Source organism: Oncorhynchus tshawytscha, linkage group LG10 (assembly GCF_018296145.1).
Source record: "Oncorhynchus tshawytscha isolate Ot180627B linkage group LG10, Otsh_v2.0, whole genome shotgun sequence".
Taxonomy (NCBI): Eukaryota; Metazoa; Chordata; class Actinopteri; order Salmoniformes; family Salmonidae; genus Oncorhynchus; species Oncorhynchus tshawytscha.
The window spans coordinates 18,320,721-18,341,324 of record NC_056438.1 but is presented as its reverse complement, the minus strand read 5'-3'; the positions used below and the strand labels follow the sequence as shown (position 1 = coordinate 18,341,324).

At 47.2% G+C, this 20,604-nt stretch overlaps 1 protein-coding gene across 1 annotated transcript; it reads left to right on the top strand.

The window, feature by feature from the left end:
* The first annotated feature begins 14,146 nt into the window (after positions 1-14,146).
* Positions 14,147-18,106, top strand: LOC121847581 (early nodulin-75-like). The gene is made up of 2 exons (XM_042329343.1): positions 14,147-14,215; positions 17,351-18,106. The coding sequence occupies exons 1-2, from the start codon at positions 14,147-14,149 to the stop codon at positions 18,104-18,106; spliced, it is 825 nt and encodes a 274-aa protein (XP_042185277.1).
* The last annotated feature ends 2,498 nt before the right edge of the window (positions 18,107-20,604 follow it).

Here is a 20,604-nt window from a genome sequence, read left to right as displayed (position 1 = left end):
ATTTTATTTCATTTACAATGGCGCCTACCAAAAGGCAAAAGACCTCCTGCGGGGGCTGGGATTAAAAATAAAAGGATCAAAGATTATTATAACTAAACCAAGATAGACCACAGCCCATTGTTTCAAATGGGAACAAATGAGTCATAGTGGGCAGAACCATGCACTAGCTAGCCAGATCCTATTGGCACGTTCTAGCATGATTTCCGTGAGGGAACCTGTACTGTGTGAAGGGCACGTGTGCAATAACTCGTAGCGTTTGCACTCCTTTTAAACAATGCAATATTTTTTTTAACTTTGGCAAATGGTAAAGTCAATGAAACTTAGTCCACTCTGTTTTGTAACAGATTCTAGTTTTGGGAACAGAAAACTGTATTGAGATCAAATATTTCATTGATGAGAAAATGTTCCATCTTCGTTCCATCTTCTCCCACACAGCTCTCACTACCATCTTTGGTAGCCAAGCGTATGCTTCACATTTATACATCTGGTGAAATATCTCTCTCATTGTTCTATCTGTGGTAGGGTGCTGTCGTCATGTCAGACGGCAGTCAGTTTGTGGATGCGCTTGGTCGCTTAGGTTATCTGGGCGCCCTATCCCTGAAGGGCTCTGAGTTTGATTGGCTGTTTGCCTGTGCTTCGGAAAACCTCCACCTCCTTGGCTTTGTCTGCCACACCCTCAAGCAGGGCAACGTCCTTACCCCAGAGGAAGCCCTGGCCTTTATGGCGACTCCGTCAAGCCCATATTTGATCAGGCTGCCCTGGGCGATGTCCTCAAGACCTGTAGGCCTGCGGCTGCAAGTAGCATGGTCCACCCTTCCTCATCCTTTTCATCCTTGACAGATGGGGAGGTGAAAGTGGAAGACCTAAAGGCGGAGCTAGTTGCGTTTAAAAAGGAGAAGCCGCTGAAACAGCGGCGCCACAAGAAGCTTCAGGAGCTCGCCACCGCCCAGGCTGACGCTGCGCTCCGATTAGCCGCTCAGCAGGATGCGGCCAATGGCAGGCTGAAGGATGTCAACGCGGCGCTGGGGGTGGAGAATGCCGGGACAAATGCCGCACTACAGACCCTCACGGACGAGGTGAGGAAACTAGGATCCTACCTCAAAGTAGACCCAGATTCCAAGGAAGGAAAGACCCAGGGAGAGGCTGCTGCCTCGGCCCTCAGTACCCACCCACCAGGGCCCCCTGTCCTGTTCTCACTATCTCTACCAGGAGGCGCTGAACACCAAGGCCCTGGCTGCCCTCACCCAGCGCCAGTTCTTCCAGGGCATCACCCACATGGTGGAGACCTCCTGCTCAGAACGCTTCCAGTTCCTGGACCTCAGCCTCTGCGGAGATGGAGAGGGGCATGAGATAAAACTGAAGGATGGAAAAGAGTGGTGGAGCAGAGGAGGGAGATGGCCAGGCTCCAGTGGGGTCAGATTGTGGCCCAGCACCAGTTGTTCAAGGCCAGGGCAGAGGAAGAGAGAGCCAGGGCCGGGCTGGGGTGGATCACTGAGAACCTGCGGTCATTCACCAAGGTAAGGCACCTGTTTTGAAATTCTTTATCGTATAACCTTTTGGAATGCCCTTTTTATTGCAATTATTGGTATCACTATATAACATGTTAGTAAGGGCTGTGGGCATTGGATGGTTCATGAGAGTTGCATATTAACTCTAACTTCTCCCTCTCTCCTCTCACAGGGCACCACCACCAACACATCCTCTCTCCAGGCGCGTGAGGCTTTGTCCAGGCGCGTGAGGCTTTGTCCAGGCGTGAGCTGCAGGGCGTGGGGGCTGATCTGGAATAGCCGTGAAGCGGTAGGCCACACAAGCTCACACAACAGGACCGCAAAGTGCTGAAGCACGTAGCGTGTAAAAATCATCCGTACTCAGTTGCAACACTGACTACCGAGTTCCAAACTGCCTCTGGAAGCAACGTCAGCACAAGAACTGTTCGTCAGAAGCTTCATGGAATGGGTGTCCATGGCTGAGCAGCCTAAGATCACTGTGTACAATGCCAAGTGTCGGCTGGAGTGGTGTAAAGCTCGCCACCATTGGCCTCTGGAGCAGTGGAAAGGTGTTCTCTAGAGTGATGAATCACTCCTCACCATCTGGCAGTCTGACGGACAAATCTGGGTTTGACTGATGCCAGGAGAACGCTACCTGCCCGAATGCATAGTGCCAACTGTAAAGTTTGGGTGGAGGAGGAAGAATGGTCTGGGGCTGTTTTTCATGGTTCGGGCTAGACCCCTTAGTTCCAGTGAAGGGAAATCTTAACTCTACAGTATACAATATCATTCTAGAGACGATTCTGTGCTTCCAACTTTGTGACAACAGTTTGAGGAAGGTCCTTTCCTGTTTCAGCATGACAATGCCACAGTGCACAAAGTTAAGTTCATACAGAAATGGTTTGTTGAGATCGGTGTGGAAGAACTTGACTGGCCTGCAGAGAGCCCTGACCTCAACCCCATCAAACACCTTGAATTGGAACACCGACTGCGAGCCAGGCCTAATCGCCCAACATCAGTGCCCGACCTCACTAATGCTCTTGTGGCTGAATGGAAGCAAGTCCCCGAAGAAATGTTCCAATATCTAGTGGAAAGCCTTCCCAGAAGAGTGGACGCTGTTATAGCAGCAAACGGGGGACCAACTCCATATTAATGCCCATGATTTTCGAATGAGATGTTCGACGAGCAGGTGTCCACATACTTTTGGTCATGGAATGTACCTTTAAAAAAAAGAGAGAGGAGCGTGAATCAGAGAACCACCATTTGCCTTATGCAGTTTTTCACATCTCCTTCGCATAGATTGATCAGGCTGTTGATTGTGGCATGTGGAATGTTGTCCCACTCCTCTTCAATGACTGTATAAAGTTGCTAGATATTGGCGGGAACTGGAACACGCTGTCGTACACGTCTATTGAGAGCATCCCAAACATGCTCAATTGGTGACATGTCTGGTGAGTATGCAGGCCATGGAAGACCTGGGTCATTTTCAGCTTCAAGAAATTGTGTGCAGATCCCTGCATCACGGGGCCATGCATTATCATGCTGAAACACGAGGTGATGGCGGTGGATGAATGGCACGACAAAGGGCCTCAGGATCTCATCACGGTATCTCTGTGTATTCAAATTGCCTTTGATAAAACACAATTGCATTTATTGTACGTAGTTTATGTCCGAGGACCCTGCCCCCTCCTCTACCCCCATAGGGAGGTACTCCCTGGTCCTCCATACCCCCTCACAGGAGCCTCCCTGGAGAGAGTGGACTACAACTAGCCCCTAGGACTCCTTGTTGCTTCTTGCTGCTCAGAGAGAGATGCATCAGGTTCAGTTAGAGGAAAAACGTTTTGAAACAGAGGTACTACCTGAACGTGTCCAGTAAGAACACAGATTTTCATTCTCTGTCGACTGATTGGTTGCCTTTGGTCTTCTCCCACAGCTCACCTGAAGAGACAGCTCACATGCTTTATCCACTTCCCCTTGGAGAGTAGAGTATTACTTTATCAATCCCAACTTGGGTAATTGTTTTATCACAGCATTCATCATCAATGACGTACAACGACAGGACACACAACAATGACCAACACATGATAAAAAGACACAAAGGCACATGCACCAACCATATTATCCCTAAAAGAATAGTCTGATTGAAGTACCGTTTTCTATCCTACTCTGGGGGGAAACAGGCACCAACATTTTCCAATAGAAAGACCTCATAAAACAGTTAATTAATTACACGTATTAAAAAGCCTCATGGCTGTGGGTAAAAATGACTGTCTAAACCTCTCTGTGGAACATCTGAGCAGGATGAACCTGCTACTGAATCTGCTCCTGTGTGTCAGTCAGAGTGCTGTGGAGTGGGTGTGTGTCATCAGAGTGCTGTGGGGGGGTGTGTGTCATCAGAGTGCTGTGGAGGGGGTGTGTATCACCAGAGTGCTGTGGAGTGGGTGTGTGTGTCATCAGAGTGCTGTGGAGGGTGTGTGTGTCAGAGCCCTATGGAGGGGTGTGTGTCATCAGAGCCCTATGGAGGGTGTGTGTGTCAGAGCCCTACGGAGTGGGTGTGTGTCATCAGAGCGCTATGGAGGGTGTGTGTGTCAGAGCCCTATGGAGTGGGTGTGTGTCATCAGAGCCCTATGGAGTGGGTGTGTGTCATCAGAGTGGGTGTGTGTCATCAGAGCCCTATGGAGTGGGTCTGTGTCATCAGAGCCCTATGGAGTGGGTGTGTGTCATCAGAGCCCTATGGAGTGGGTGTGTGTCATCAGAGCGCTGGAGTGGGTGTGTGTCATCAGAGCGCTATGGAGGGTGTGTGTCATCAGAGCCCTATGGAGGGTGTGTGTGTCAGAGCCCTATGGAGTGGGTGTGTGTCATCAGAGCCCTATGGAGTGGGTGTGTGTCATCAGAGCACTATGGAGTGGGTGTGTGTCATCAGAGCACTATGGAGGGTGTGTGTGTCAGAGCCCTATGGAGTGGGGGTGTGTGTCATCAGAGCCCTATGGAGTGGGTGTGTGTCATCAGAGCGCTATGGAGGGTGTGTGTGTCAGAGCCCTATGGAGTGGGTGTGTGTCATCAGAGCGCTATGGAGGGTGTGTGTGTCAGAGCCCTATGGAGTGGGTGTGTGTCATCAGAGCGCTGTGGAGGGTGTGTGTGTCATCAGAGCCCTATGGAGTGGGTGTGTGTCATCAGAGCGCTGTGGAGGGTGTGTGTGTCATCAGAGCGCTGTGGAGGGGGTGTGTGTCATCAGAGCGCTGTGGAGGGGGTGTGTGTCATCAGAGCCCTGTGGAGGGTGTGTGTGTGTCATCAGAGCCCTGTGGAGGGTGTGTGTGTCATCAGAGCGCTGTGGAGGGGGTGTGTGTGTCATCAGAGCCCTGTGGAGGGGGTGTGTGTCATCAGAGTGTCTCTTGCTAAGATAGTGCTGTAGAGCATTTTGTCACAGACATTAAAAGATGTAAGCTTGTTTAAAAAGTACGGTCTGGATTGGGCGTTTTTGTAGATTCTGTAAGAATTCTCCTTCCAGTTCAGTTTGTTGTCCAGTATTACACCCAAGTACTTATACGAGTCAACAGTGACAATCTCTTCACAATTAATTGAAATGGGATTAAAAACATTTATTTTTCCTAAAATCTACCACTAGCTCCTTGGGCTTTAATACATTCAGGTGGAAGTAATTATCCTCACACCATTCCACAAAGGACTCTTGTATATCCCTTAGATGAGCATCGTCTCCTCTCATGACACAGCTTACTACAGCAGAGTCATCAGAGAATTTCTGTAAGTGTCTCAGTTCATTGTTGTGTGTGTGTGTGAAGTCATTTGTGTAAAGGGTAAACAGAAAAAGTGACAGGACCGTCCCCTGCGGCGCCCCCTGTGTTTGTACATATCCGATCTATTGATCAGGTAGTTCACAATCCATTTGTTGGTGTGTGGGTTTATGTGAATGTCCTTTAGCTTTTGGGCCAGCAAGCAGGCTCGTATGGTATTGAAAGCACTGGAGAAGTCAAAGATCATTGTTCTCACCACAGAGTCGGGCTTCTCCAGGTGCTCATATGCTCTGTGGAGGAAGTAGAGCAGAGCATCTTCAGCACCAGCTTATGTAAGCAATCTCGCAAAGGATCCAGATAGGCCTGTCAGTTCCAGGGCCCTGTCAGACCACCTCTCCCCAGCACAGAGCACCCTAGCCCCCTTAGAGAAAAAAGTCAACTAGGGCCTGTGGACCACCATCCTCCTAGCACCAGAGAACCACGTAACAAGCCGAAAGACTCAAAGTGAAGACTGGCACTTAGGAAGTGTAGATGGGGAATGGCAAGGTCCTGAACGTAGCCAAGAGGATACCACCGTAGCCCTGGAAGGCCAGAGGGAGAACCTGGCTAAAGCCCAGCCCACATAAATGGTTTCAGCTGGAGGAGGAGATGCTGACCGTCAGGCCCTAACTCTTGTAACTAAATGGCAGTTTGGAACTCTCCTGCTGCCTCTACCTGAAAGAGGCCAACGAGATGGCAGGCTGTGTCAGAGACCAGAAAGAGGGCTGATTTCACTTAATCAGAAATAGAGGAGAATGACATTGGAGTAAACGATTGGTTACAAAAGGATGGTTTTGGTGCAAGTCATACACTAGAGAGAGATGGAGGAAAGAAAATCTCTTTAGTTTGTTGCGAAGTTACTGAGAACCTCAGCCACAGGGATAGCGCAGAGAGCCACAGGGATAGCGCAGAGAGCCACAGGGATAGCGCAGAGAGCCACAGGGATAGCGCAGAGAGCCACAGGGATAGCGCAGAGAGCCACAGGGATAGCGCAGAGAGCCACAGGGATAGCGCAGAGAGCCACAGGGATAGCGCAGAGAGCCACAGTGTAGTTGAGTTAGTTGAGCAGCAGGTGGCGCTGCAGGGAGATAGCCCAGTCAGAGGAGTTAGTGACAGCAGGAGGACCAGGGGAGAACCCCAGAGAGTCCCCATGAAGAGGAAACTGCTCTTTTGTGACATGACTACTGACAATCAGAGAGGGTAGAGAGGTGGAGAGGGCGAAAAGATTGACTGCATGGGAGTGGCGGAGGGCGAAAGAAGAGCGGAGTCGGAAGGAGGGATGAAGAAAAAGAGATTGGAAGGACAGTGGCAGTACCAACCCCCACCACCAGGAGGTGTCCCCCTCACAAGGGCAGATGAGGGATGGAGAGGGCCAGGGGGTGACAGAGGGGGACATGGATGGGCCATTGGTGACTACTGCACAGAAGAACCGTGGAGGAAGCACAGGTTGGTTCAGGACACACTAACACATTACGCACAGAGTGGAAACATGGGTTAGTTCAGGTCACAGAGGAAACATGGGTTAGTTCAGGTCACACTAACACATTACGCACAGAGTGGAAACATGGGTTAGTTCAGGTCACAGTGGAAACATGGGTTAGTTCAGGTCACAGTGGAAACATGGGTTAGTTCAGGTCACAGTGGAAACATGGGTTAGTTCAGATCACAGTGGAAACATGGGTTAGTTCAGGTCACACAGTAACACAAACATGGGTTAGTTCAGGTCACAGTGGAAACATGGGTTAGTTCAGGTCACAGTGGAAACATGGGTTAGTTCAGGTCACAGTGTGGGTTAGTTCAGGTCACAGTGGAAACATGGGTTAGTTCAGGTCACAGTGGAAACATGGGTTAGTTCAGGTCACAGTGGAAACATGGGTTAGTTCAGGTCACAGTGGAAACATGGGTTAGTTCAGGTCACAGTGGAAACATGGGTTAGTTCAGGTCACAGTGGAAACATGGGTTAGTTCAGGTCACAGTGGAAACATGGGTTAGTTCAGGTCACAGTGGAAACATGGGTTAGTTCAGGACACAGTGGAAACATGGGTTAGTTCAGGTCACAGTGGAAACATGGGTTAAACATGGAAACATGGGTTAGTTCAGGTCACAGTGGAAACATGGGTTAGTTCAGGTCACAGTGGAAACATGGGTTAGTTCAGGTCACAGTGGAAACATGGGTTAGTTCAGGTCACAGTGGAAACATGGGTTAAGGTCACAGTGGAAACATGGGTTAGTTCAGGTCACAGTGGAAACATGGGTTAGTTCAGGTCACAGTGGAAACATGGGTTAGTTCAGGTCACAGTGGAAACATGGGTTAGTTCAGGTCACAGTGGAAACATGGGTTAGTTCAGGTCACAGTGGAAACATGGGTTAGTTCAGGTCACAGTGGAAACATGGGTTAGTTCAGATCACAGTGGAAACATGGGTTAGTTCAGGTCACAGTGGAAACATGGGTTAGTTCAGGTCACAGAAAGACATGTATCCAGATAAATGGTTTCAGCTGGAGGAGGAGATGCTGACTGTGGTTTGGTACCATTTGATACCGTTCCATTTATTCCATTCCAGCCATTACAATGAGCCTGTCCTCCTATAGAGCCTCCCACCAGCCTCCACTGTTAGAGATGGATGTTAGGGATTTTATGGGATTTTATATCTTGGACAAATTGGCACTTCTGTAATGAGCCACTAGATGGCCTTACAGGACTTTCAGTATTGTTCATAGATGCTAATTTAAGGCTGGTTTATCATTTTCCCTCTAATGGTTACTGTTGGGATTTGGTGAAGGGGAAGCTGATCCTGGAGCTGTTGACCAGTAATCTATAGGGCCCAGAGATTTCCCCCAACCACAAGGCCTGACTAGGAAAAACTCAGGGCCCCAGGCAGATCATATATATCACAGTGCTGATGAAATAAAGGGTGCGTCCCAAATAGCGCCCTATTCCCTATATAGTGCGTAACTTTTGACTAGGCCCTTTTTTGGACTAAACCAAAAAAGTGTGAATCAGGATACAGTGATTATAACTGACTCTGAACATGCTGACAGAGAATCAGTAAGGAAGCGTTCATGTGTGTGTGTGTGTGTGTGTGTGTGTGTGTGTGTGTGTGTGTGTGTGTGTGTGTGTGTGTGTGTGTGTGTGTGTGTGTGTGTGTGTCAGTAAACAGCTGAGTCAGGAACAGTAATGTATAGACAGGATATCAGACCTCAGTTATGTTTCAGTATGCAGTAAGGAAGTGTTTATGTGTGTGTGTGTATATGTGTGTGTGTGTGTCAGTGAACAGCTGAGTCAGGAGCAGTAATGTATAGACAGGATATCAGACCTCATTTATGTTTCAGTGAGTTTAATGACCTCACTCAGTATGCAGACACAGGGTCTGGCTTAAACACAAGCACAGATACACAAGCACAGATACACACACACACACACACACACACACACACACACACACACACACACACACACACACACACACACACACACACACACACACACACACACACACACACACACACACACACACACACACACACACAGAGAGAGAGACACACATCCCCTCTACAAGGGTAGAACCCCCTGGGGAAGACCCCCCTGGCTACTAACCACCACAACACCACTCAGGTGTTTTATAGCCAGAGGAACGCATATTGTTCAATCTGCAGTCCGTAATTCACACAACAACAAAATGGCCTCCCAGACGCCAGTTGTTTTGGTAAACACCTGAGTGATGGTGCTCGGGAAATGTACGATTTTAATAGTTGTGTTATGGTTGGTATCTCGCTCCCATGCAGAAAACCACTCAAACCACAACCCCCTGTCCCTCTCCCTGAAACCCTTTGAGATACATTGTAAATGCCACCCTATTCCCTACATAGTGCACTACTTTTGACCAGAGCACGGTGGATCCTGGTCCAAAGGAGTGTACTAGGGGGCCATTTGGAACACAGCCTTGAGAGTGAGTGAAACAGAGAGAATTCCCCCACTGCTCATCCCCCTTGATTTCCATGGAAATGGAAGAGTTCGACAGTATTGCACCACGGCACACCACAGCGTAGAGAAGTGATGGCTCCCTGTTGGGGGTTAAACTAAAAGGCCTGACGATAGTTTAACCCTCTAGTCTTTCCACTGTGTGTGCATGTCAGACCTGGGTTATTTTAATGAGATGCTTCAACTGCTTTTCAATACATTTCAAAACAAGTATTCAGATAGCCTTTGAAAAAACAAGAAGTTAATTGTCGAAATACACGTGGAAAGTACACCCATGCATTTAACCCATGTATTTGAAAATAGCATTTGAAATAAATATTTGTAATTACTTTCAAATACAATTTGGTTGGCTATTTGATTTTTTTTTACAATGAACAATTCAAATACTCAAATAAATGTACCTGTTTTGGACTGTGTATTTGAGAATACACAGGAAAACGTATTGAAATCACAACTAGGCCTACTCAAATGTGTGCATGCAGTGTTTGAGAGAGAGAGTGCTGGGCAGACCATGCAGTGTTTTAGAGAGAGAGAGTGCTGGGCAGACCATGCAGTGTTTGAGAGAGAGAGAGAGAGTGCTGGGCAGACCATGGTGCTGCAGTCCGCTTCCCTGCAGTACATAGATTCTGTATGGAGATGTGAATGGGCAGGGTGTCCAAATGGAGGATCTTACTCTCCATACTGGGTTATGGGCCATCCTTAGGGCTTCAGTGGCTAACTGAATACTGGCCTAGGGGGTATAGGACTCTGTAGAGGTACATAGTCAGCAGAAACTGTGTGTGTGTGTGTGTGTGTGTGTCAGCATGTAATTGTTTCTGTTTACAAGGAAATCAGCCGAGCTCTCCCTAGAGAGCTAAATCAGTTGAGGATGTTCTCTTGGTAAGCAGGGTATACCCCACTACACACACACACACACTGACTCTGAATTTGGATTCATTCAAATTCACACACTTTGCATAAAAATGTGGAGTTTCTTCCTATTAATAATGCAGGTATTCCAGTGGAGAGAGACTGGGTTAGATGGTTAGTCTGTTCTCTCTGGACTGTCTGTCTGACTGTCTGTTTTTCTGTCTAACTGTCTGGGACTGACTGTGCAGTAGAGATCACTGTCTGGGACTGAGCTGACAAGGTACAAATCTGTCGTTCTGCCCCTGAACAAGGAAGTTAACCCACTGTTCCTAGGCCGTCATTGAAAATAAGAATGTGTTCTTAACTGACTTGCCTAGTTAAATAAAGGTAAAAAAAAAACATTTAAAAAAATTAAAAGAGATCACCGTCTGGGACTGACTGTGACCTAGAGATCACTGTCTGGGACTGACTGTGACCTAGAGATCATTGTCTGGGACTGACTGTGACCTAGAGATCACTGTCTGGGACTGACTCTCTCTTTCTCGCTCTCTCTCTTATTCTCCTCTTGCTGTCTCTTCACCATTTCACACACACATTTTTCACCATCTTGCTGTGAAAGGAATTGAGAGAATAGAAAGGTTATAGAAACCATTTTATTATGTTTGCAATTGCAACAAATAATCTGCTCAGACCCCAACCAAGGAGCATCAAAAGTCGTGCTGTAAATTCACAGACAACACAAAGATTCCTTGATGCCCTTCCAGACTCCCTCTGCCTACCCAAGGACGCCAGAGGACGAAAATCAGTTAACCACCTAACTGAGGAACTCAATTTAACCTTGCGCAATACCCTAGATGCAGTTGCACCCCTAAAAACTAAAAACATTTCTCATAAGAAGCTAGCTCCCTGGTATACAGAAAATACCCGAGCTCTGAAGCAAGCTTCCAGACAATTGGAACGGAAATGCTGCCACACCAAACTGGAAGTCTTCCTACTAGGAAGTCTTCCTACTTGGAAAGACAGTACCGTGCAGTATCGAAGAGCCCTCCCTGCTGCTCGATCATCCTATTTTTCCAACTTAATTGAGGAAAATAAGAACAATCCAAAATGTATTTTTGATACTGTCGCAAAGCTAACTAAAAAGCAGCATTCCCCAAGTGAGGATGGCTTTCACTTCAGCAGTAACAAATTCATGAACTTCTTTGAGGAAAAGATCATGATTATTAGAAGGCAAATTACAGACTTCTCTTTAAATCTGCGTATTCCTTCAAAGCTCAGTTGTCCTGAGTCTGCACAACTCTGCCAGGACCTAGGATCAAGAGAGACACTCAAGTGTTTTAGTACTATATCTCTTGACACAATGATGAAAATAATCATGGCCTCTAAACCTTCAAGCTGCATACTGGACCCTATTCCAACTAAACTACTGAAAGAGCTGCTTCCTGTGCTTGGCCCTCCTATATTGAAAAATCTGCATCTGTCCTCGTGCTCCTAGACCTTAGTGCTGCTTTTGATACCATCGATCACCACATTCTTTTGGAGAGATTGGAAACCCAAATTGGTCTACACGGACAAGTTCTGGCCTGGTTTGGATCTTATCTGTCGGAAAGATATCAGTTTCTCTGTGAATGGTTTGTCCTCTGACAAATCAACTGTAAATTTTGGTGTTCCTCAAGGTTCCGTTTTAGGACCACTATTGTTTTCACTATATATTTTACCTCTTGGGGATGTCATTCGAAAACATAATGTTAACTTTCACTGCTATGCGGATGACACAGCTGTACATTTCAATGAAACATGGTGAAGCCCCAAAATTGCCCTCGCTAGAAGCCTGTGTTTCAGACATAAGGAAGTGGATGGCTGCAAACTTTCTACTTCTAAACTCGGACAAAACAGAGATGCTTTTTCTAGGTCCCAAGAAACAAAGAGATCTTCTGTTGAATCTGACAATTAATCTTAATGGTTGTACAGTCGTCTCAAATAAAACTGTGAAGGACCTCGGCGTTACTCTGGACCCTGATCTCTCTTTTGACGAACATATCAAGACTGTTTCAAGGACAGCTTTTTTCCATCTACGTAACATTGCAAAAATCAGAAACTTTCGCTCCATTTGTTACTTCTAGGTTAGACTACTGCAATGCTCTACTTTCCGGCTACCCGGATAAAGCATTAAAGCACTAAATAAACTTCAGTTAGTGCTAAATACGGCTGCTAGAATCCTGACTAGAACCAACATTTTTTATCATATTACTCCAGTGCTATCCTCCCTACACTAGCTTCCTGTCAAGGCAAGGGCTGATTTCAAGGTTTTACTGCTAACCTACAAAGCAGTACATGGGCTTGCTCCAACCTATCTCTCTGATTTGGTCCTGCCGTACATACCTACACGTACGCTACGGTCACAAGACGCAAGCCTCCTAATTGTCCCTAGAATTTCTAAGCAAACAGCTGGAGGCAGGGCTTTCTCCTATAGAGCTCCATTTTTATGGAATGGTCTGCCTACCCATGTGAGAGACGCAGACTCTGTCTCAACCTTTAAGTCTTTACTGAAGACTCATCTCTTCAGTGGGTCATATGATTGAGTGTAGTCTGGCCCAGGAGTGTGAAGGTGAACGGAAAGGCTCTGGAGCAACGAACCGCCCTTGCTGTCTCTGCCTGGCCGGTTCCCCTCTTTCCACTGGGATTCTCGGCCTCTAACCCTATTACAGGGGCTGAGTCACTGGCTTACTGGTGCTCTTTCATGCTGTCCCTAGGAGGGGTGCGTCACTTGAGTGGGTTGAGTCACTGATGTGATCTTCCTGTCTGGGTTTGGCGCCCCCCCTTGGGTAGTGCCGTGGCGGAGATCTTTGTGGGCTATACTCGGCCTGGTCTCAGGATGGTAAGTTGGTGGTTGAAGATATCCCTCTAGTGGTGTGGGGGCTGTACTTTGGCAAAGTGGGTGGGGTTATATCCTTCCTATTTGGCCCTGTCCGGGGGTATCATCGGATGGGGCCACAGTGTCTCCTGACCCCTCCAGTATTTATGCTGCAGTAGTTTGTGTCGGGGGGCTAGGGTCAGTTTGTTATATCTGGAGTACTTCTCCTGTCTTATCCGGTGTCCTGTGTGAATTTAAGTATGCTCTCTCTAATTCTCTCTTTCTTTCTCTCTCTCGGAGGACCTGAGCCGTAGGACCATGCCTCAGGACTACCTGGCATGATGACTCCTTGCTGTCCCCAGTCCACCTGGCTGTGCTGCTGCTCCAGTTTCAACTGTTCTGCCTGCGGCTATGGAATCCTGACCTGTTCACCGGACGTGCTACCTGTCCCAGACCTATTTTTGGACCATGCTGGTCATTTATGAACATTTGAACATCTTGGCCATGTTCTGTTATAATCTCCACCCGGCACAGCCAGAAGAGGACTGGCCACCCCTCATAGCCTGGTTCCTCTCTAGGTTTCTTCCTAGGTTTTGGCCTTTCTGGGGAGTTTTTCCTAGCCAACGTACTTCAACACCTGCATTGCTTGCTGTTTGGGGTTTAGGCTGGTTTCTGTACAGCACTTTGAGATATCAGCTGATGTACGAAGGGCTAAATAAATACATTTGATTTGATTTGAAAGGTTTTGTTCACTCTATTAAAGCTCATTATGTGTAACCGTCCTGTTTTCTAAACACAGCAAAATAGTAAATTATTTGGTTCCAGCATTCATCGTCAGGTCATTTGGAAAACGCCTGGGAGTTCAGAGGAATGGCAAGACCCTTCACAAGACTGAGGGAACCAAGGGCTTAGCCCTAAACCCTAACTCCCTGCATAGACCCCCAGCCAACCTAGGTAGGCTAAGATTGGGTGTCCCATTGGGGGAGAGAGGGTTAGAATCAACCAGGGACCATTCTAGTGCAGACACCCCCCAAAATCGACAAGCCAAAACTCCCAAACCATTCAAGCTGAAGTGAGCCAAACCTGGATCTAACCAGGGTCAAATCAGCCCAGAAACAGGACCAGAGGGGGGAAGCAGCTAGTGAGGCCCAGTCCAACCAATCCAAAGCTTGTCTGAACATAGCCATGTCCCAGAGAAAGGGATACTGGGAAGTTGAGTCCCGAGGAGAGGAGCAGGGTGCTGAAGGAGGCCAGGTAGACCAGTGCTCTGGTTCTAACCATGGTGTACCAGGATGGAACCACTCAGATGGACCCAGAAGAGGTGGAGAGGACTTCACAGATGGGGCGGCAGTTTTCTTTTGACACTCAAAGCAATGTTTCTAACCTCAGTCCAGTCTTAGACATGCTATTTGTGCAGTGTATATGCCTGTAGTTTTTATTGCCAAACCATGTAGTAATGCTACTGCTGTAAGCCTGGCAAGCATGTAGCGATTTTCTTCTTCCTCGGACGAGGAGTATGAAATATCAGACGAATGCGCAGCGTGGTAAGTGTCCATAATATATTTATTTAAACTGAACACAAAACAAAATAACAAAGAGAATGAACGAAAACTAAACAGTCCTGTAAGGTGCAACAAAAACACTAAACAGAAAATAACTACTCACAACCCATAGTGGGAAAACAGGCTGCCTAAGTATGATTCCCAATCAGAGACAACGATCGACAGCTGCCTCTGATTGGGAACCATACCAGGCCAAACACAGAAATACAACGCCTAAAATGCAAAACATAGAATGCCCACCCCAACTCACGCCCTGACCAAACTAAAACAGAGACATAAAAAAGGAACTAAGGTCAGGACGTGACAAAGCAAGGCTATAGTTGTGTCCCAAATTGCACCCTAATTCCCTATTTAGTGCACTACTTTTGACCCGGGCCCATAGGGAATAGGCACCCTATAGAAAATAGGATGCCATTTGGGACACCCATTATTTATGTTGTGTCTACTCTCTGTGTGTCCTACAGAAGCTCAGTCCATCAGTGGGTGGAGTGCTGGTCATGTTGAAGAAAGATTTGGACCAGAGGGAATGACACCAGTCTACCTCAGACTAGAACAAAAGCCTGCATGGGCCCAGAGCCACCAAGACCACAGCCTAGACCTCTAATAATAACAGAATAGTAATAGTAATAGCTTTTATCCAAAAGGACTTAGTCATGCAGCCATACATGTGTTGTTTTTGCGTGTCCACTGTGGGAAGCAGGTAGGACTGCATTCCCTTCCTGGAACTTCATATACTTTGAGAAGGAGACAAGCAGAGTGGAAGTGAGGAATCCAGGAAATACAATTGACATTCACTCTAGAAATATATGTATGTTTACTTTGCTGCTGTTATCATCATCTACTCTGGTGCATCTAGTTGTGAAGCGAGAGCCACAGGACCCATGTGGACAAGGAGGCTCTTATAATTATTAATTGTCAGTACAGGGACTTATCGCTGCTCTCGTCTGAGCCTCAGGCAAAGCTGATCTGCCTGCTACAGTATGCACACTTCACTGTCTGTGTGTGTCAGAGTTTGTTTGTGGTGCGTTATCCTATGTTTGATGTATTTTATCTCTGTTCTCGGAATAAAACAACAGAACAGGCACCAAAGGATTTCCCTCTAGCTTTCAGACAACACAGCCAGTGCGACAGTGTGTGTGGTACTTCTCTGTTTCTAAGCCTATGGAAATCAGTTATTCTATCTCAAAGAGAGATGCTCCATGTTCTGAGTGTGAGGTATTTTCATGGTGAGAGACGGATTTAGAAGCAGACACACAAGCTTATGAATACTCAATGGCTCCTCAGTCATCAATATCTGAAAATTCTTCTTATTCTCTTCCCGCAGTGGGGAAATTAAATCTGAAATACAATTTCCCTCCATCTCTCTCTTTTCTTGCTCTCTCATTTTTTCATTTGTCCATGCCTCTCTTTTTAACCACCTCTCTTGTCCTCCATTCTGTTTCCCTCCTCCCTTTCTCTCCCTGTCAGTCTTTGGTGTCTCTCTCCTTCTCATTCTACATCTGTATCTCTCGCTCTTCCCCTCTCTTTTCTCTTCCTTTCACTCTCCTTCTTCTCACTCCCTCTCTCCAGTCCTCTGCCTCTCTTTCCCATCTCTCCAGTTCTCTCTCTCTCTGCTCTCTCTCCAGTCCTCTCTTTCTCTCTCTCCCTCCCTCTCTCCAGTTCTCTCTCTCTCTGCTCTCTCTCCAGTCCTCTCTTTCTCTCTCTCTCTCTCTCTCTCTCTCTCTCTCCCTCCCTCTCTCCAGTTCTCTGTCTCTCTCTGCTCTCTCTCCAGTCCTCTCTCTCTCTCCCCCTTCTCTCTCTCTCTCTCTCTCTCTCTCTCTCTCTCTCTCCCTCCCTCTCTCTCTCTCTCTCTCTCTCTCTCTCTCTCTCTCTCTCTCTCCCTCCCTCTCTCTCTCTCTCTCTCTCTCTCTCTCTCCAGTTCTTGGTTTCTCTCTCCTCTCTCTCCAGCCCTCTCTCTCCTTTTTCTCACTCCCTTTCTCCAGTCCTCTTTCTCTCTCTCCAGTCATCTTTCTCCCTCCTCTCTCTCCAGTCCTCACTCCAATCCTCTGTCTCTCTCTCCTTCTCACCATCTCTGTCCAGTCTTCTGTCGCTCTCCACTTGTCTGCCTGTCAGTTGTTTAAAAGCACTGTCTGCTTCAGTTTGGCTTTTAATGTGCTTACGCTGTGTAAGTGTCAAACACACTGAAAAACAAACACATCAGTTCAGAATGTGGTTATGTTAGACCCTCCACTCTCTCCCTTTCAACTTGTTATTCCTCCCTCCCCCTGTCCTCCTCTGCATCCTCATCATGGATTCTGTGTGGGTAATTGTGAGAAACGTTTGGTTATTATTCCAAAGAACTATCACAGCAGCAATTAATCCCTGTGTGTGTGTGTGCCTGTGCTAATGTGTTTGTGTTTGTGTGTGTGTGTGTGTGTGTGCCTGTGCTAATGTGTTTGTGTTTGTGTGTGTGTGTGCCTGTGCTAATGTGTTTGTGTGTGTGTGTGTGTGTGTGTGTGTGTGTGTGTGTGTGTGTGTGTGTGTGTGTGTGTGTGTGTGTGTGTGCCTGTGCTAATGTGTTTGGGTGTGTGTGTGTGTGTGTGTGTGTGTGTGTGTGTGTGTGTGTGTGTGTGTGTGTGCCTGTGCTAATGTGTTTGTGTTTGTGTGTGTGTGTGTGCCTGTGCTAATGTGTTTGTGTGTGTGTGTGTGTGTGTGTGTGCCTGTGCTAATGTGTTTGGGTGTGTGTGTGGATGCATGAGTTAGTGATTGAGGCAGAACAATGCTCGTTCTTACTGCAACTCTCCTCCTTAACAGAAACAGACAAACTCTCTAAACTATTTATTTATAGAACACAGCAAGACTCAGGATACACACTATCCATCCCCCGCTGGAGACATCCCCCGCTAGAGACATCCCCCGCTGGAGACATCCCCCGCTGGAGACAACCCCCACTGGAGACAACCCCCACTGGAGACATCCCCCACTGGAGACAACCCCCACTGGAGACATCCCCCTGGAGACAACCCCCACTGGAGACAACCCCCACTGGAGACATCCCCCGCTGGAGACATCCCCCACAGGAGCCATCCCCCCCGCTGGAGACAACCCCCACTGGAGACATCCCCCCGCTGGAGACATCCCCCCACTGGAGACATCCCCCCCGCTGGAGACAACCCCCGCTGGAGACATCCCTCCCACTGGAGACATCCCCCACTGGAGACAACCCCCCGCTGGAGACATCCCCCCACTGGAGACATCCCCCCGCTGGAGACAATCCCCGCTGGAGACATCCCCCCTGGAGATATCCCCCCGCTGGAGATATCCCCCCACTGGAGACAACCCCCACTGGAGACAACCCCCCGCTGGAGATATCCCCCCGACTGGAGACAACCCCCACTGGAGACAACCCCCACTGGAGACAACCCCCCACTGGAGACATCCCCCACTGGAGACAACCCCCGCTGGAGACAACCCCCACTGGAGACAACCCCTGCTGGAGACAACCCCCACTGGAGACAACCCCCGCTGGAGACAACCCCCACTGGAGACAACCCCCACTGGAGACAACCCCCCGCTGGAGGCATCCTGTGGTGTGTGTGTTTAAGACTACTTAAGCCCTCTCTGTTTCTTTCTTTTTACAGTACTATAATGATAGTTCTTAACCCAGCATCTCTGAAGTTCTCATATCCTCTCTGGGATAGGCCCCCATTTTCTCCACTTCCTGTCTGACTGACGTGCCCAAAGTAAACTGCCTGTTACTCAGGCCCAGGAGCCAGGATATGCATATAATTGGTAGCATTGGATAGAAAACACGTTGACGTTGGTAGAAATGTTAAAGTAATGCATGAGACTATAACACAATTGATATGGTAGGAGAAAATCCAAAGAAAAAACAACCAGAATTGTTGTTTTTCTTTAGATCCCATGCTCTTCCAATACAACATATAGGGACAATGTTAAATCTGGCTCCCAGATTGCAATTCCTATGGCTTCCACTAGATGTCAACAGTCTTTGTTCAAGATTTCAGGCTTGTTTCTTCCCAAACGAGGAAGAATTTTGAGTTTTGGCACCGAGTCACAGTTGTAAATCAGTCGGTGGGCGTGTGATGAAGAGGACAAGCACATGCTAATTTTGCTTTTCTATTGAACATATTTCTTTCCATATGAAATATTATAGTTGAATTACATTTTAGGGTACCTGAGGATTAAATAGACACGTAGTTTGACTTGTTTTAACAAAGTTTAGAGGTAGCTTATTGGATTCCTTTGTATGCATGTTGAACGAGTGGATTACACAAATCGATGGCGCCAACTAAACTGACTTTTTGGGATATAAAGAAGGATTCTATCTAACAAAACAACCATGCATGTTGTAGCTGGGACCCTTTGGATTATAAATCAGAGGAAGATTTTCAAAAAGTAAGTGATTATTTAATCGCTATTTGTGATTCTATGAAGCCTGTGCTGGTTGAAAAACATGTTGATGTGGGGCGCCGTCCTCAAGCAATCGCATGGTATACTTTCGCTGTAAAGGCTATTGTAAATCAGACAATGCAGAAAGATGAACAAGACTTTAAGCTTTTAACCCATATAAAATACTTGCATGTACCAAAATGTTTAATATCCATAATTTGTATGATTATTTATTTGAATTGGCGCCCTCCAATTTCACCGGAAGTTGTAGACAGATGTCCCGCTACCGGGACGCCTATCCCAGTTAACCCCCTGTCCTCACAGCAAGCAACCCCCCCCTCTCTCTCCCTCTAATCTCCTTTTCTACCCTCTCTCTCTACCCACTCTTCTCTCTACCCTCTCTCTCTTCTCTCTACCCTCTCTCTACTCTCTCTACCCTCTCTCTCTACTCTCTCTACCCTCTCTCTCTTCTCTCTACACTCTCTCTCTCTGCCCTCTCTCTCTCTCTTCTCTCTCTCACACACACACTCTCTTTCTTTCTCTCACACATTCTCTCACAAGCTCTCTCTCTCTCTCTCTCTCTCTCTCTCTAAGATGAAGCAGTTAGAGCAGGGGGCCCACAGGCCGATGTGTTCTTAGTGTCAAGCAGCCCTCACTGGGTTGTCAAGAAGCTCCCCAAGACAAATATAATAACAATGTGCATGTGGGTTGCTAACCCCCCAGGTTCATAAGATCAAGTCCACCTTTGTCGATGTCACGCCCTGAACTGTTTCACCTGTGCTTGTCTCCACCCCCCTCCAGGTGTCGCCCATCTTCCCCATTATCCCCTGGGTACTTATACCTGTGCTCTCTGTTTGTCTGTTGCCAGTTCTTCTTGTTTGTCAAGTCAACCAGCGTTTTGTTTCTCAGCTCTTGCTTTTCCCACTCTCTCTTTTTCTCACCCTCCTGGTTTTGACCTTGCCTGTCCTGACTCTGAGCCTGCCTGCCTGACCACTCTGTCTGAACCTGACCCTGCCTGCCGTCCAGTACTTTTGCCCCACTACTCTGGATTATCGACCCCTGCCTGCCTTGACCTGTCATTGTCCTGCCCCTGTTGCTGTAGTAAACATTGTTACTTCAACATAGCCTGCATTTGAGTCTTACCTGAAACCTAATAGTCGATGGGATTCTGTCCTGCATGATGAGAATTGTCTACACTCACCATTCACTTTAATAAGGTTTACATGCTGTTTTACCCACTTTATATGTATATAGTGTATTCTAGTCATGGTTCATCCTATATAACTACTGCTGTACACACTTTTTCTATTCACATGCTGTCCGTACTGTTTATACACACCATTCACACATACTGTATATATTTACATTATTTACATTACATTTGGATTATGTGTGCATTGATATTGCGACCAATAAACTTTGAATTGAGTTGATTTGATTTTTAGGGTGAGCGCACACACACAGGCTGGAACTGAAGCGTCTCAGAGTAGGAGTGCTGATCTGGAATCAGGTTCTCCCTACTATCCATTATGATTCAAAAGGCAAACGTGATCCTAGCTCAGGACTCCTACTCTGACACACTTTGTGAACAAGTACCTAAGAGTTAACAACATTTGAATAGAGCAGGGTTATTCAAATCTTACCCTGGAGGTCCGGAGCACTGCTGGTTTTGTGTTCTACCTAATAATT

Coding starts and splice junctions, on each gene's coding strand:
- LOC121847581 (XM_042329343.1), top strand. CDS start 14,147: ATGTCCCAGAGAAAGGGATACTGGGAAGTTGAGTCCCGAGGAGAGGAG. Junction 14,216..17,350: donor AGGGTGCTGAAGGAGGCCAG/GTAGACCAGTGC, acceptor ATTTATTTATAG/AACACAGCAAGACTCAGGAT.